Source organism: Astyanax mexicanus, chromosome 9, assembly GCF_023375975.1.
Source record: "Astyanax mexicanus isolate ESR-SI-001 chromosome 9, AstMex3_surface, whole genome shotgun sequence".
Taxonomy (NCBI): Eukaryota; Metazoa; Chordata; class Actinopteri; order Characiformes; family Acestrorhamphidae; genus Astyanax; species Astyanax mexicanus.
In genome coordinates, this window is record NC_064416.1 from 15531145 (window position 1) to 15545211 (window position 14067).

Here is a 14067-nt window from a genome sequence, read left to right on the forward strand (position 1 = left end):
GCAGACAATTAATCATCTATTGTATATACTAAATAACTTATTTTAGATATCGCATAATTCCTAATATACAACAAAGAAAAAATTATAGTAGTCAATAAACAGTGGGTTTTAACATTGAAACAAAATAAGTTTGAGGTTCAAGGGGTTAAAACTAGTATAATACATACTATTTTGACTCACCATCACAGTATCTGTGTATATTGTATTAAACTATATTTTAAATCATACTCAGAAACAAGCAGTCCATCACATCAGCTGCTGCTGCTGAGCCCACTCTCAATTTCACATACAGATAGCAAACAAGAGACGGAGGAAAACAAAAAGAAGAAGGGATGGAAGAGAGGGAGGAAAAGCAGTGGGGTTGGCTTGAGCAGTTGGTAATCAGGGAGAGAGAAAAGCCCACGCTCATTTGATTAAATCTCTTTGTCTGCTGATGATGATAATGATGCCTTATCATTGGCTGCTTCCCCCCATTTCCCATCCCGTGCCATCGCAGGAAAGCCTGAAATTACTGCTGCATTTCAAAGAAGCCAATCATCCAGACACAGCACGACACACACTCACAGCAAAGCCTGCGAACCCCAAACTGACCCACAACGCACATTCCAGCAGAGACAAAACCATAACACTCTGCTAATCATTCGCTTAACATGGGGAACAGCTGCGCTGCGGTATTAAAAGACCCTCAAATATGGAGGTATAGATAACAATGACCGCCGCCATCAGCCGCTGCAGGGAAGACACAGAGCATTCACTCTGGGTGAGGCAGCTTCACATGACTTTACTCATCAGACAGAGGGATTTCAGCTCCCCCCACACACACACACACACACATACACACTCCAGGCCTGTCTGCTGACTGATGGCTCATATATGATGATTGCAGAAAATGGTCACATATGTAACCTAGGAGTGACCTGTGTGTCCATCTGACAGATTTAGCTTCCATAAGTTGCATGGAAATGTATTTATAGGCTGCAAAAGACCAGGGGCAGACTCGACTTGGTCTGACAAATGACAAGTGGACAATAAAAGAATGACAATTTTTCCATGGAGACTAGCCCTGTGCTGTGACTGTATGACTGAAGTTAAAAACATAAGTAATAATAATTAATAATAAAAGCATTTATAGCAGAGGTAATTGTGCCACCAATTGGTTCTTGTGGTAGTAGTAGTAGTAGTAGAAAAAAAAAGTAGTAGTAGTAAGTTGTTGCAGCTGTTGAATAATTGTGGTAGTGGTGCAAATGGTTATTGCAAATGTGAGTGTGCTTGTTAAAGTATAGCATGGTTGTTGTTAAAGTAGAAGTGGTTGGATGATGTAGTAGTGTTTATAGAATAAATGGTTGTGGTTATTTAAGTAAAAGGGGTTGGGCGTACTTGTGGCTGGTTGTTGCAGTGATTGTGATTATGGTTGTTGGTGAATTGCTTGTTGAAGAGTTGGTTAAGTAGAGGTATGTGGTTGTGGTTGAGGTAGAAGTGGTTGGTTGTAGCAGTGATTTTGATTGTGGTTGTTGCAGAACTGGTTGTTGAAGACTTATGGAAGTAGGTGTATTTGGTTGTAATAGTGGTTGTGGTTGAGGTAGAAGTGGTTGGTTGTAACAGTGATTGTGATTATGGTTTTTGGATTATGGTAAATTGCTTGTTGAAGACTTGTTGAAGTAGAGATATTTGGTTGTAGTAGTGGTTGTGGTTGAGGTAGAAGTGGTTGGTTGTAGCACAAATTGTGGTTGTTGGAGAATTGGTTGTTAAAGACTTGTTGAAGTAGAGGTATTTGGTTGTAGTAGTGGTTGAAGTAGAAGTGGTTGGTTGTAGCAGTGATTGTGATTGCGGTTGCTGGAGACTTGTTAAAGTAGAAGTATTTGGTTGTAGTTGTGGTTGAAGTAGAATTGGTTGGTTGTAGCAGTGATTGTGGTTGCTAAAGACTTGCTGAAGTAGAGGTATTTGGTTGTAGTAGTGGTTGAAATAGAAGTGGTTGGTTGTAGCAGTGATTGTGATTGTGGTCGTTTAAGACTTGTTGAAGTAGAGTTATTTGGTTGTAGTCAGAGGCGGTCTTTGCATAGAGGCATTGCTAGGCAACTGCCTTGGGCCCCTCCCACTGCAGCCTGACTAGTTGCAAACTTCCCATAGGCCTACAGCTGGTAATTGGGGCCCTTTGTACAGTAATTCACAGATTTCAGTAATTCACAGTGCGTTCAGAAACGGTGATTCTTGTATGTTTAAAATGGAAACAAAGACAACACAATAAATTACAAAGAAATACAGTTCAGTCCACACCCCCTCTCTTTCGCGTTAAAATGGAATATTCCATTCATGCCATGTGGCCATGCCGTGAACCGCTAATGCGGGGAATTAAGGTGAAATTAAGTGTACAAGTGGGTTGTGAGCGAAGCCATAAAGCACTTGCTACAAAAAGAAAAAAGGAGGAAGAGGCTAAACTAAAAACAGATGCTCTTCCAAAACTGATAAGCTTTTTTTTATCAATAAAATACTAAAAATATTTAAAATGAATAAAAAGTAATTAATATAAAATAAAAACTCATTTAAAACACAATCAAAAGCTATCTAATAGGCTAGTGCACAGAATAATTTCAGTTTGAGTTAGTTTCAGTTTCAAATAAATGAAACAGCTCACCAAAACCTCTACCTATCCTTTATATTTGACAATATTTGATTACTTTACAGGTCCTCACTCATCTTAATTTTAGTTGTTATATTATTTTTAGCCTCGCGATGAATTTAGCTCCATGCTGCGGGAGGGAGGGAGGGGGAGAGAGAGAGCGCAGCGGCGCAGCGCGGCTCATTTTGCCTGATTTCTCTTGATTAAATATCAAGAAACATGTGAATTAAATAACTTTTAATACCATATATTTTAATTCACTTGATAGGACCTTATTTATTAAAACTTTTTTTTTTAAATCGCAATGCCGCGCGCACTTTCCTTTTGACTGAGGCGCGCGTTCCTTATGACTGATGCTAAACTGTTTGATCCAGTTGTTATATTATATTATATTAATACCATTTTAACGTTTTTCGTTTCTATGTTTTGAAATTCGTTATATTATATTTTTGTCAACATTTTGGGTTTATTTTCGTTTGTTATTTTTCTAATAATAATAGAATTTACATAATTTATTTTCAAAGTACCGTGCCCAACACTGGCTGACAATGAGCGAGTTTCCTGGCACAACCAGCATAAATGACATGAAAAGTTAAAAATTAATACAGACATGTAGAAAAACGAAGACGAAGACAAGCTGTAACCTAGATATAAATAATAATAGTATAATAATAATAGAATAATAATAGAATAATAATAAATAATAGAATAATATGCCAATTAGGCATATTTGTAGCAGTAGGGTATTTTAATTTTCATCCCTGACTCTAATTCATTTAAGTTATATACCTGATTTGATCTTTTTTGTACAATCCCTGCTAAAGTTTTAGGTGAAGGAGACCTAAAGTTTCTGGAAAAAAAAACAGTGGGTGTGGCATCATGATGGTTACCATCCATCACGATGTTGGGTCATAAATGAGGATGGACGATGATATCATCCATCGGCACAACCCTATTTCTGGCATATTAATGTTGATGGGCCCCCTAGCTAAATTCGCCTTGAGCCCCCAAATTGCTAAGTCCGCCACTGGTTGTAGTAGTGGTTGTGGTTGAAGTAGAAGTGGTTGGTTGTAGCAGTTATTGTGATTGTGGTTGTTGAAGATTTGTTAAAGTAGAGGTATTTGGTTTGATTGAAATAGAAGTGGTTGGTAGTAGTAGCGGTGGATAAAGTAGAAGTGATTTACAATGGTTGCAAGTGGTTATGACTGGTGTGAAAGTAGATGTAACAAATGTGGTTGTGGATGTTGTGGGATAATTAGTGGTTGTTGAAAAATTGGTAGAGATGTTGCAGTAGTAGTGAAGGATTGTAGTAAATTTTGTTGGATGTTGTATTAGTGGTTGAGGTAGATACGGTTGTGGTTGTTGTAGTGGAATGGTTGTAGGAGTTGTAGTATATATGGTAGGATGTTGTAGTAATGGTAGAAGTGCTTGTGCTTGATGTGATAATAGCTGAAATAGTTTGGTTTTAGTTGCAATAGTGGTAACAGAAGTAGATGAAAGAAAAAACAGTAATTGTTTCAACAGTTGGGGCTAAAAGTAACCAGTGAAAAGCACCAGTGATTGTAGATTATTGTAGTAGAAATGTAGTATACATCTAAGTAATAGTAGTGGCAGCAGTAGTGGGGCTAATAGTAGTAACAGCTGCAATCAATATTAGTGAAAAAAGTATTAGCAAGAATTCCTAAATATTATTAGTAGTTGTAGCATTAATAATAAAAGGGGTGTCTGATATCTCTGATAGATATGTCAGTTTTCCACAGCTGAACACCTTATCACATCTCTGTTCCTGATCTCATGCATTTACAATTTAATTTTTAATCTATTTATTCAGTTTTACTCCAAGTCTTCTGTAAACTAGGCTAAAGCATCAGTCTGTCTGAGAGCAGCTCTAGCTTCAGCCTCTGTTCTGAGAGAGAGCTTAAGTGCCTCAGCTCCTGCACCAACTTCATTAAAGCATGCTCCAGCAAACACACACACACACACACACACACTACACAGCGCTGCACCTTAACATGGGTTTTCCACATCACACATCCTTCACATCACAGTTTAGTAGGGAGCGTTAATGCCATTTGCCCAATTAGCCTGATAGACACTGCTGCTGAGCAGCGGGTCAGATGTAGCGTTGCTGAGTGTTCAGAAAAAAGAGCACACTAAATCTGCCCTTAATGTAATTTGCTATCAAGAGACTGCACACACACACACTCACAGAGGCACACACGCATGACAAACTGTGCGCACAGCCTGACCTGATCATGCTGTGATGGTGATTAAGGCTTGAACTCAGAAGAGCTTTCCTATAGAGAAGGATTAGAGAAGAACAGAAAGCTAACATATTCCAATCAAAGGCCCACCTGGGCAAAGGTAGGAGAATGGATTTTTGATGGAAGAACACTCAGACCAATAGCATCTGGAACTGTCTCCCACCATATCAGCTCTGCACAGATCAACCGGCCATGATTGCACTAAAGATCAAGCTAAAACTGTCTCAGATGTTCAGACAGCATTAGGAGCAGGTGTTATCAGCTGGCTTGATTAGCATCAAACTTACATCAGCGCTAAAATCAGCTACAGTTGTAAACATCTAACTCATATTCATATTGTTAACATCTAGCTAACATCATCTAGTGTGGTAAAACATCTAGCTCACAGTCTACCACCATATTAGTTTTGTAGAGATCAGGTGCCATGAATGTATAAAAGATCAAGCAAGTTCAAGCTAATACGAGCTAGACTGGTAAATATCTAGCCCATGTTTCCACAAACTGTTACCAAATTTATATCAGCTACAGTTGTAAACATTGAGCTATTTTTTCCTAGTTGAGTTAATATCAAGCTAACATCAGGTACAACTTCAAACATCTAGGTAATGTTGTCTAGCAAAAGTAACCTCAAGCAAACAAACAACAAAGCAAAAGTTAACATCAAGCTTACATTAGCTACAACTGTAAATATCTAGATAATATTCCCTAGTGGAGTTAACGTCAAGCTAACATCAGCTATAACTGTAAACATCTTGATAATGTTCCGTAGACGAGTTAACATCAATCCAACAACACCTAGTATGGTAAACATCTAGCTCACATTCCACAAACTGTTACGAAGTTTATATCAGCTACAGTTGTAAACATAGAGCTAATTGTTTTCTAGTGGAGCTAACATCAGCTACAACTGTAAACATCTAGATAATGTTATCTAGCAAAAGTTAACCACAAGCTAACATCAGCGTCAACTGTAAACATCTAGATAATGTTGTCTAGCAAAGTTAACATCAAGCTAATGCCAGCTACAACTGTAAACATCTATATAATTGTTCCCTAGCAGAGTTAACATTAAGCTAAAATCAGCTTCAACTGTAAATGTCTAGATAATTTTCCATAGTGGAGAAAACATGCTATGCTAAACATCTAGCTGACATTCCCATGAACAGAAAACAAGTTTATATTAGTTACAATTGTAAACATTGAGCTAATTTTTCCTAGTTGAATTAACATCAAGCTAACATCAGCTACAACTGTAAACATTTAGATACTGTTATCTAGCAAAGGTAACCACAAGCTAACATCAGCTACAACTGTAAACATCTAGATAACATTCTCTATTGGAGTTAACATCAATTCAACAACAGCTAGTGTGGTAAGCAACTAACTCACATTCTTTACAATATTTAACATCTAGCTTAACACCAGCTAGTGTAGTTAACCTTAGCTATTACATTCTATACATCTATAACTTTCTATAACATCTAATATTGTCTAGCGATATCTACTGAGAGATCAGCTGCCACGAGTGCACAAAATATCAAAATAGCAGAAAGTCTCTCAGATGTTCAGACAGTGTCTGCATGTGTCTGTATTGGTGCAGCGTGCATGCAAACATGGTTATTAACCAAGCGGCTTACTGAACCTAGGGGACCAGGCTTAGCGAACACTGCCCTGGGCCAGAGAAAGATGGAGGAGAGAGGGAGGAAGAGGAGGAGAACTCAGCAGGGGAAGAGTAGTCATAATGTGCATGAGGAAATCCTCTGATCAATAATTCATACTGCTGTAATTACATACATCTGCCTCAGAGAGAGAAACAGACAGAGAGAAAGAGAGAGAGAAAGAAAGAAAGAAAGAAAGAAAGAAAAGGAGTTGGGGGACTGTTAAAATATTAAAAGAGCTACTACAATCAAGTTGTCAGAATGTAGGAGTTTAAACATTACATTTTACAAGCTACAAGAGACAAGTGTAATCTGAGTACAATATATTACAATTAAGGCCATTTCTTATCATTTGATACCTCACCTATCGTTATTATATTATATTTAATGCATTAATAATACTTACTACACATTTAGTAAGCACATTTGAACTACTATTCATTTTTGTTCTACATTAAATTATCTACATTTTCTCAACTCAAAAAATATTACAATGTGTTATTTTATCACAGCAAGCTGATATGGAAGAGTAAACATCAAAGTAACATCAATCAATTGGAGTGGTTAACATCTAGCTATAACATGCTGAATAGAGGTTAACATCCAGCTAACACTGGCCAGTGTGTTAAACATCTAACTGTACCATTCTATAGAGGAGTGAATATAAGCTAATATTAGTTAGTGATTAACATCTACATAACATTAACTAAAAGAGTAAACATCAAGCTAACCTTATAGATACTGTGGTAAACATCTAACTCACATTCTGAGTTACCTATTATTACCTAACATTAGCTACAGTTCCAAACATCTAAGTAATAGTCTTTAAAATAGTTAATACCAAGCACATCTTGTTAACATTAGCTGAAGCTATGAATATGTCATTAACATTGTCTGAACGTTAACATCAAGCTAACATTGACTGGTGTGGTAAAAATATAGCTATTACATTAGCTAGCATGCAATTTATAATAGCCTCAACCTAACATCAGCTAGTCGTAAACAAAGAGCAACATTATCTAGAGTGGTTATCTAGCCAGCATTTCTAGCTAGAGTATTTAACATCAAGCTAACATCAGTTAGTGTGGTAAACATTTAGCTCACATTCTCTAGAGAAGTTAACATCAAGCTAACATTAGCTACTGTTCCAAACACCTAAGTAATAGTCTTTAGAAATGGTAACATCAGCTATTGTGGTAAACATCTTGTGAACATTTTCTAAAGGAGTTAACATTAGCTAAATTTATTAATGTCACTAACATTCTCTTTAACATCAAGCTAACACTGACTAGTGTGGTAAACATATAGCTATAACATTAGCTAGCATGTAATTTATAATAGCCTCAACCTAACATCAGCTATAGTCATAAACATAGAGCAACATTATCTAGAGTGGTTACCTAGCCAGCATTTCTAGCTAGAGTATTTAAGATCAAGCTAACATTAGTTAGTGTGGTAAACATTTAGCTCACATTCTCTAGAGAAGTTAACATCAAGCTAACATTAGCTGCAGTTCCAAACACCTAAGTAATAGTCTCTAGAAGAGGTAACATCAGCTTGTGTGGTAAACATCTTGTTTACAATTTCTAAAGAAGTTAACATTAGCTAAAGTTCAAGCTAACATCAAGCTAACATCAATTAGTGTAGTAAACATCAAGCTCACATTCTCTAGAGAAGTTAACATGAAGCTAACATCAGCTAGAATGGTTAACATGTAGCACTAACATTCTGTATATGAGTAGTTACCATCTAGCTAATCATTTATAGAAGAGTTAACATTAAGCTAACATCAACTAAAGAACTTACACCACGTATCTCAGCTGTTCACTTAACGCAGTAAGTCGTGTATTTTTTAAGTATTTTCATACACATTTTACAGTTCTGTTAAAAGCTAAAATCTCGTAAGCAACTGCCTACATCACTTTCGCAAGGAACATTCTTCAACAGCGAACCGTACACAGGCATCTGCTTGGCTTGTTCAATTATAGCCCTCAGTTCCTGTTGTTCTGATCATTTTCGTGTTTCTAAGCTGAGGCAAGTGCTCACTGCTTTCAGAAAACCCCTTTTGATGTAATAAATAAAGGCAACACATGCCAGAGACTTGGCCTAGTTCCACAAAATGCCAGTGAGTAAGGATGTGTGGATGTTGCAAGCTTGGATTGTGGAAAATAATTCACATAACTCAGCAGGTATCAGCCTGCCCTGTCTAATCGCACTCTGATGTTCAGCTGCCACCCGAAATTCCTCTCGTGAAGAATCCAGGGAGCGAGGCTGGATTATGTAAGTGAAAAAATGATGCTTCCAGCTGATATTTTTCAATTTGACACGCATACCAGGAGACATACACTGATAACCATAACTTTAAAGCTACATACAGCTCTAGAAAAAAATAAGTTTCTTTGATTTTACCTAATTAAAAATCCTCTGGAATATAATCAAGAGGAAGATGGATGATCACAAGCCATCAAACCAAACTGAACTGCTTGAATTTTTGCACCAGGAGTGGCATAACATTATCCTAAAGCAGTGTGCAAGACTGGTGGAGGAGAACATGCCAAGATGGCTTTGTCAAGACCAATGAAGGTGTTCTCCTAAAGTTAGGAGCAGATCCTTTAAAGGAGAAATCCAGTGTAAAATGGACTTGGGGTGAAGTCAAACATGATAATAAGTACAAACTTTTGTGTTTTCTGTTCTCCCCCATTATATCGAAATATGGTGCTTTTAGCCAATGCTCCCAACAGGCTTACAATACTGGTTTGTATATATAGTGTTCCCCATTCTAGAAATCACTATTTTAGACCATTAACAAGCTCACGTAGCTCAAAGTAGGCCCTGACACCTAAAACCAGCTGGAATTCATGCATTTCCACATTGCATGTGCTACTCTATGGCCCTATTGCTAGCATTGTAAGCCTGTTGGGAGCATCCTCTAAAAGCACTGTTTTCCAGAATGCTGGGGAGAATGGAAGTTGGCTATTAGACAAAAGTTTGTACTCTTTATTCTGTTTCAGTACAATCCAAGTCCATTTCTCACCATAGTTCTACTTTAAGTCCTGCAAGTATGGATCGAATATAAGAGCCTTTGACACCCATGACCCTGATTTTTTGGTAGGTACCAGCCACTTCACACTGGGAACATCCCAGATGGATCTGCCAAAAGTTTTGGAGATGTTCTGAACCACTTGACTCGTTTAGCCATCACAATTTGGCTCTACTCAAAGTGATTCAGAGTTTTCAAGAATTTCAAGAACTAATTGTTCACTTGCTGCCAAATAAATAAAAATGTATCCTTTGACAGGGACCACTGGTTCCAGACTAGCATGAAATCTGTCAGTGGTTTGTTTTAATGTTATGGCTACCACTTTAAAATAAGGCTCCTTTAAGAAGGGTTTATAAATAGTTTATAAAGGAGTTTATTAATGGTTATAAATTAAGTTGTAAATACTTTGATTAACCATTAATAAGCACATACATTTTTTAATATGTTATTATAGTTAAATTAATACATTTATTAACAGAAGTATTAATGATGACTGATATATACGAATGTGGAATCACTATTTGATACACGACAGGCCACTGTTGCCCTTCTTATTTATGTCTTTATGTATCTGCTTATTAATGGTTTATAACCTAATTAATAACATAAACTCCTTTATAAACTATTTATAAACCCTTTATAAAGAGGCCTTATTTTGAAGTGGTACCATGTAATGGTTGTATTGATTTTTTTTTTTTTTATAATTTATCTACTATATAATAATTAAGCATTCATTAATATGTGTTTACACACACACACACACACACACACACACACGTATACTACACAGAGGTTTACACCATCAACTGTATTAAGTACAGTAACACTGTATGCAGGAATACACACATACACACATCATGAACATTCTTGAGTACATTATACATTGTACATTTACACTGTAGCAACACACACAGAAATATACCCCCAATTGTCTTGAGTACAGTGTCACTGTACTCTGTATGCAGACACACACACACACACTCACGCTTCTTGACTACAATACAGTTACATTGTCTATAATAAACACACTCTCTCTCTTTCTCTCTCTCTCTGTCAGTATCTCAGTGTCTCTTACCCTCTCCTCACTGTTCCTCCTGAGGGTCCCAACAGGCAGTTTGAGCAGCAGCCTGCGGGTCCTGCCGGGGGTCACTGCCGCCTGGACCACCATGGTGCTCTGTGTCTGGCTGGGAGAGTGTGTGTGAGTGGTCAGTCCAGCACGAGCGGAATGTGTCCGCTGTCCCGCCACAGACACACACACTCTCTCCCTCGCTCGGTGCGTCTCCACGGCTCCCTTCAGTTACACACTGCTTTACTCCTCCAACCTGCCTCGCTCTACCACTCTAAATCTCCCTCTCTCTTTCTCTCTCTCTATCTCTGTGTTACTCTAATCTTTATTCTTTTATCTCTCTCTCTCTCCCTCTCTTTCTATCTCTCTGTCTCTCAGTCTCCTGTAATCTTCAGTGTGCTGTTCTCTCAGCCCATATTTTCCAGCAGCTCCACCACACTTCTCTACGAGGTGTGTGTGTGTGTGTGTTCGTTTCTTTCTTTCTCAGTCTGTAAGTGTGTGAGGGAGTAAGAGGGAGGGAGTCTCTCTCTCTCTCTCTCTCTCTCTCTCTCTCTCTCTCTCTCTCTCTCTTCCTCTCTCTATTTTCCTCGCTCTCTCTCTCTCGCTCTTGGCTACAGTGCTCTAAATACGTCAGCCGTGCTTCTCCAGTCAGGCTTAATCCAGGTCACTGGATTAATATGAGTATTATTATCACACACACAGCACGGTCATGTGACCACACACAAGAATGCGTGTGTGTGTGTGTGTGTGTTGCTTTGTTAATGTATGAAAGAATTTAATTACATTGTTATTACTTGGAAACACACACACACACACACACACATCTGCCCATGCAAAATTCCAATAATGAAATATTGTAATATATTGATTTTATATATGTATATGTGACATACTGTAAATTTGAATAAATGAAACTGTCTTATATGCAAAATATGTCAGATTGTGAAATTGACCATTTTTATCGAATATGAGATTGCAAATATATATTTAGCCATATATACATAAACATACTGTATAAAAGCACATAGGAAATATACATATTTAGCAGTATATAATTACATTTAAATGTGTATTTTTAAATGTTTGTAGTCGTAGAGATATGTGTGATCCATATATGATGCATATAATATGATGCTTACGTATATGCAAATACTATATAGGTACATATATTCTGAATTAGAAGCCCAATTCTAATATGATGTGTCTGCATATATGGCTAAATATGATTTCCGTATGGGCTCTTATCTAATTTTTGTCAGTGTGTGTGTTTGTGTGTATACATGTATATATGTGTATGTGTTATTGCATACAGTCCATGCTCCTTCTCAAACAGAATATCTGATGTTTTGCCATCTGCTGTTCAGATTAGCTTTAAATCCCATGGTCGCTTTCACCAGACACTCCTCACACACACACACATACACACACACACACACACATAAAAGGAAAATGCCCCAAGCTGCCAACAAGATTACACACAGGGGATCACTGCATGCATGTGTGTGTGACGTCCTAGCCCATCCTGCACTGCTGTAACAAAGGGCAGAATCTCGCCAGAACTGCTGAAACATGGCTTTGCTTTGTGTCTCTCTCTCTTTTTTTTTATCAAGCCTGGACTGATTATTATACAGAAAAAACTAATGAAAACCTTTATCTTCATATATTTGAACATATTTAAACATATGAACATTTGGTCTTCATTTAAACAGTCTTGATTGATGGAGGTAATGTAACTAAACACATAAATCTGAAGACATTTCTTTTAAAAAATAATTTGTAAATTGTATTTAATAAAAATACAATTTCCTAGTGAAGAAAAAGCAAGATCACCTCACTGTTATTATTGCTTTAGATGTCTAAATTTAGAATCAAGTGCTGCACATCAGTTGCAAAGGATTAAAACATAAGAGAGGTTGTTGGAGGAGCCTGTCTTATTTAAACCTCATGCATTAGTTTGGATTGCTCTTGATTGTTAAAGTGTGTGGATCGCCATGGCTAGATCCAAAAAGTTGTTTTCTGAGACCTTTAGAAAGAAGGTACATGCAGGTGAGTCTGAAAAACTGTTTAAAAAGATACTAAAACAATTAGAAATCTGTCCACAAAATGGAACAATTGCCAACATAGGCCGATTGGGCTGTCCCTAGAAAAGTTTAGCCCATAAGTGGACCACAAGAAAAGTAGTAAACTAGCCTAACTGTCATCATTCCACCTATTGCAATGTCTTAATATCAGTTAGCATCAATATATTACAGCACCTACCAACCGAAAGAGACCAAACAAGTTGGATTTTTGTTCTTAGATCTTTTTAAATCCTTTTCCAAACTCATCTGCATCTACATTATTCTTTTTTAAGGCCTCAGAGGGCTCTTTGAATCTGGTCAAGGTGATACACTCACTTCAACAATCTGAGGTTTGTCTGAGGTTTAAATTAATCAGGCTCCTCTGAAATTGGTGGCCGCATGGTGGCTTGGTGATTAACACATACATTTTCAGTGCTGGGGTCTTGGGTTCAAGTCCCTATCTGGGTTCTATGTTCTACCTGTGTCCCTGTGGGATTCCTTCAGGGACTTCAGTATCCTCTCACAGTCCAGATGTACAGTATGTGTGTATTTCTGTATTTCCAGATATGGATTGTCACTCTGTCATAGGCCAATACCCTTAAGACTCTAATATATTCTAGTATGTACCCAACCAATCTCACTTATTAATAAAAAAAAAAACCCACTATCTAACCATGTTATTATCATCTGCAGCTAATGTTTTTCTCCCCAAACTGATAAAATGTTTTTGATATTTAAATATGTTTTTAAAAAAAATAAGGGTTTTTATTAAGTGTCCTAATATTTTTCTAATGTCGCCTGAGAGAAAACATTGTATCTCCCATTTCCAAATAAAGAGAGCAAAGAAAGAAGCCCAAAATAGCTCCTAGAACATCTAGAGCCCTGCTTTTGTCATCTTTTGTCTATCGCTCTTTAAGTCTACACCACACAGCAAATGCCTGAAGGATTTTCACACTGAAGTGACATTATAAACGTCTACCATACGCACAATGGTATATTTAGGGGGAGACAAAAGACTACCTGGGGAGTTTTCTACGCCTTCCGACACACTCCACAATGAAACCCCCCCCAGGTTCATCCCCTGTTAGTCATATGAGGTCTGAGCTTGTGTGGGAATGGAATGGTTTCTGATTGGATGATTCGGTTTCTTCATTGTGTGCCAGATTAAGAAGAGCCTAAAATGAACAACTCTCTCAGAATAGAGAAAGAGAGGGGGAGAGAGAGAGAGAGAGAGAGAGAGAGAGAGAGAGAGAGAGAGAGAAAGAGAGCAGGAGAGTCGTGTCTTCTCCTAATCCCCCGCTAAGCATCATTTATTCAGTAGTTGGCCTAGATTAGCAATATTAAAACGCTTGCTATTTTTGC

The 14067-nt window shown here is 37.5% G+C and overlaps 1 protein-coding gene across 5 annotated transcripts in view; it reads right to left on the bottom strand.

The window, feature by feature from the left end:
- Positions 1 to 14067, bottom strand: part of frmd4a (FERM domain containing 4A) — a 221781-nt gene that overhangs the window by 115984 nt on the left and 91730 nt on the right. For 2 of the 5 annotated variants that reach the window (XM_022679562.2, XM_022679561.2), the window contains exon 1: positions 10655 to 11272. The exons of the other annotated variants lie outside the window; for them this stretch is intronic. In XM_022679562.2, coding sequence (XP_022535283.1) covers positions 10655 to 10747 — 93 coding nt within the window. In that variant the 5' untranslated portion in view covers positions 10748 to 11272. Of the gene's footprint in view, positions 1 to 10654; positions 11273 to 14067 lie in introns of those variants that run through there. 5 annotated transcript variants of the gene reach the window in all.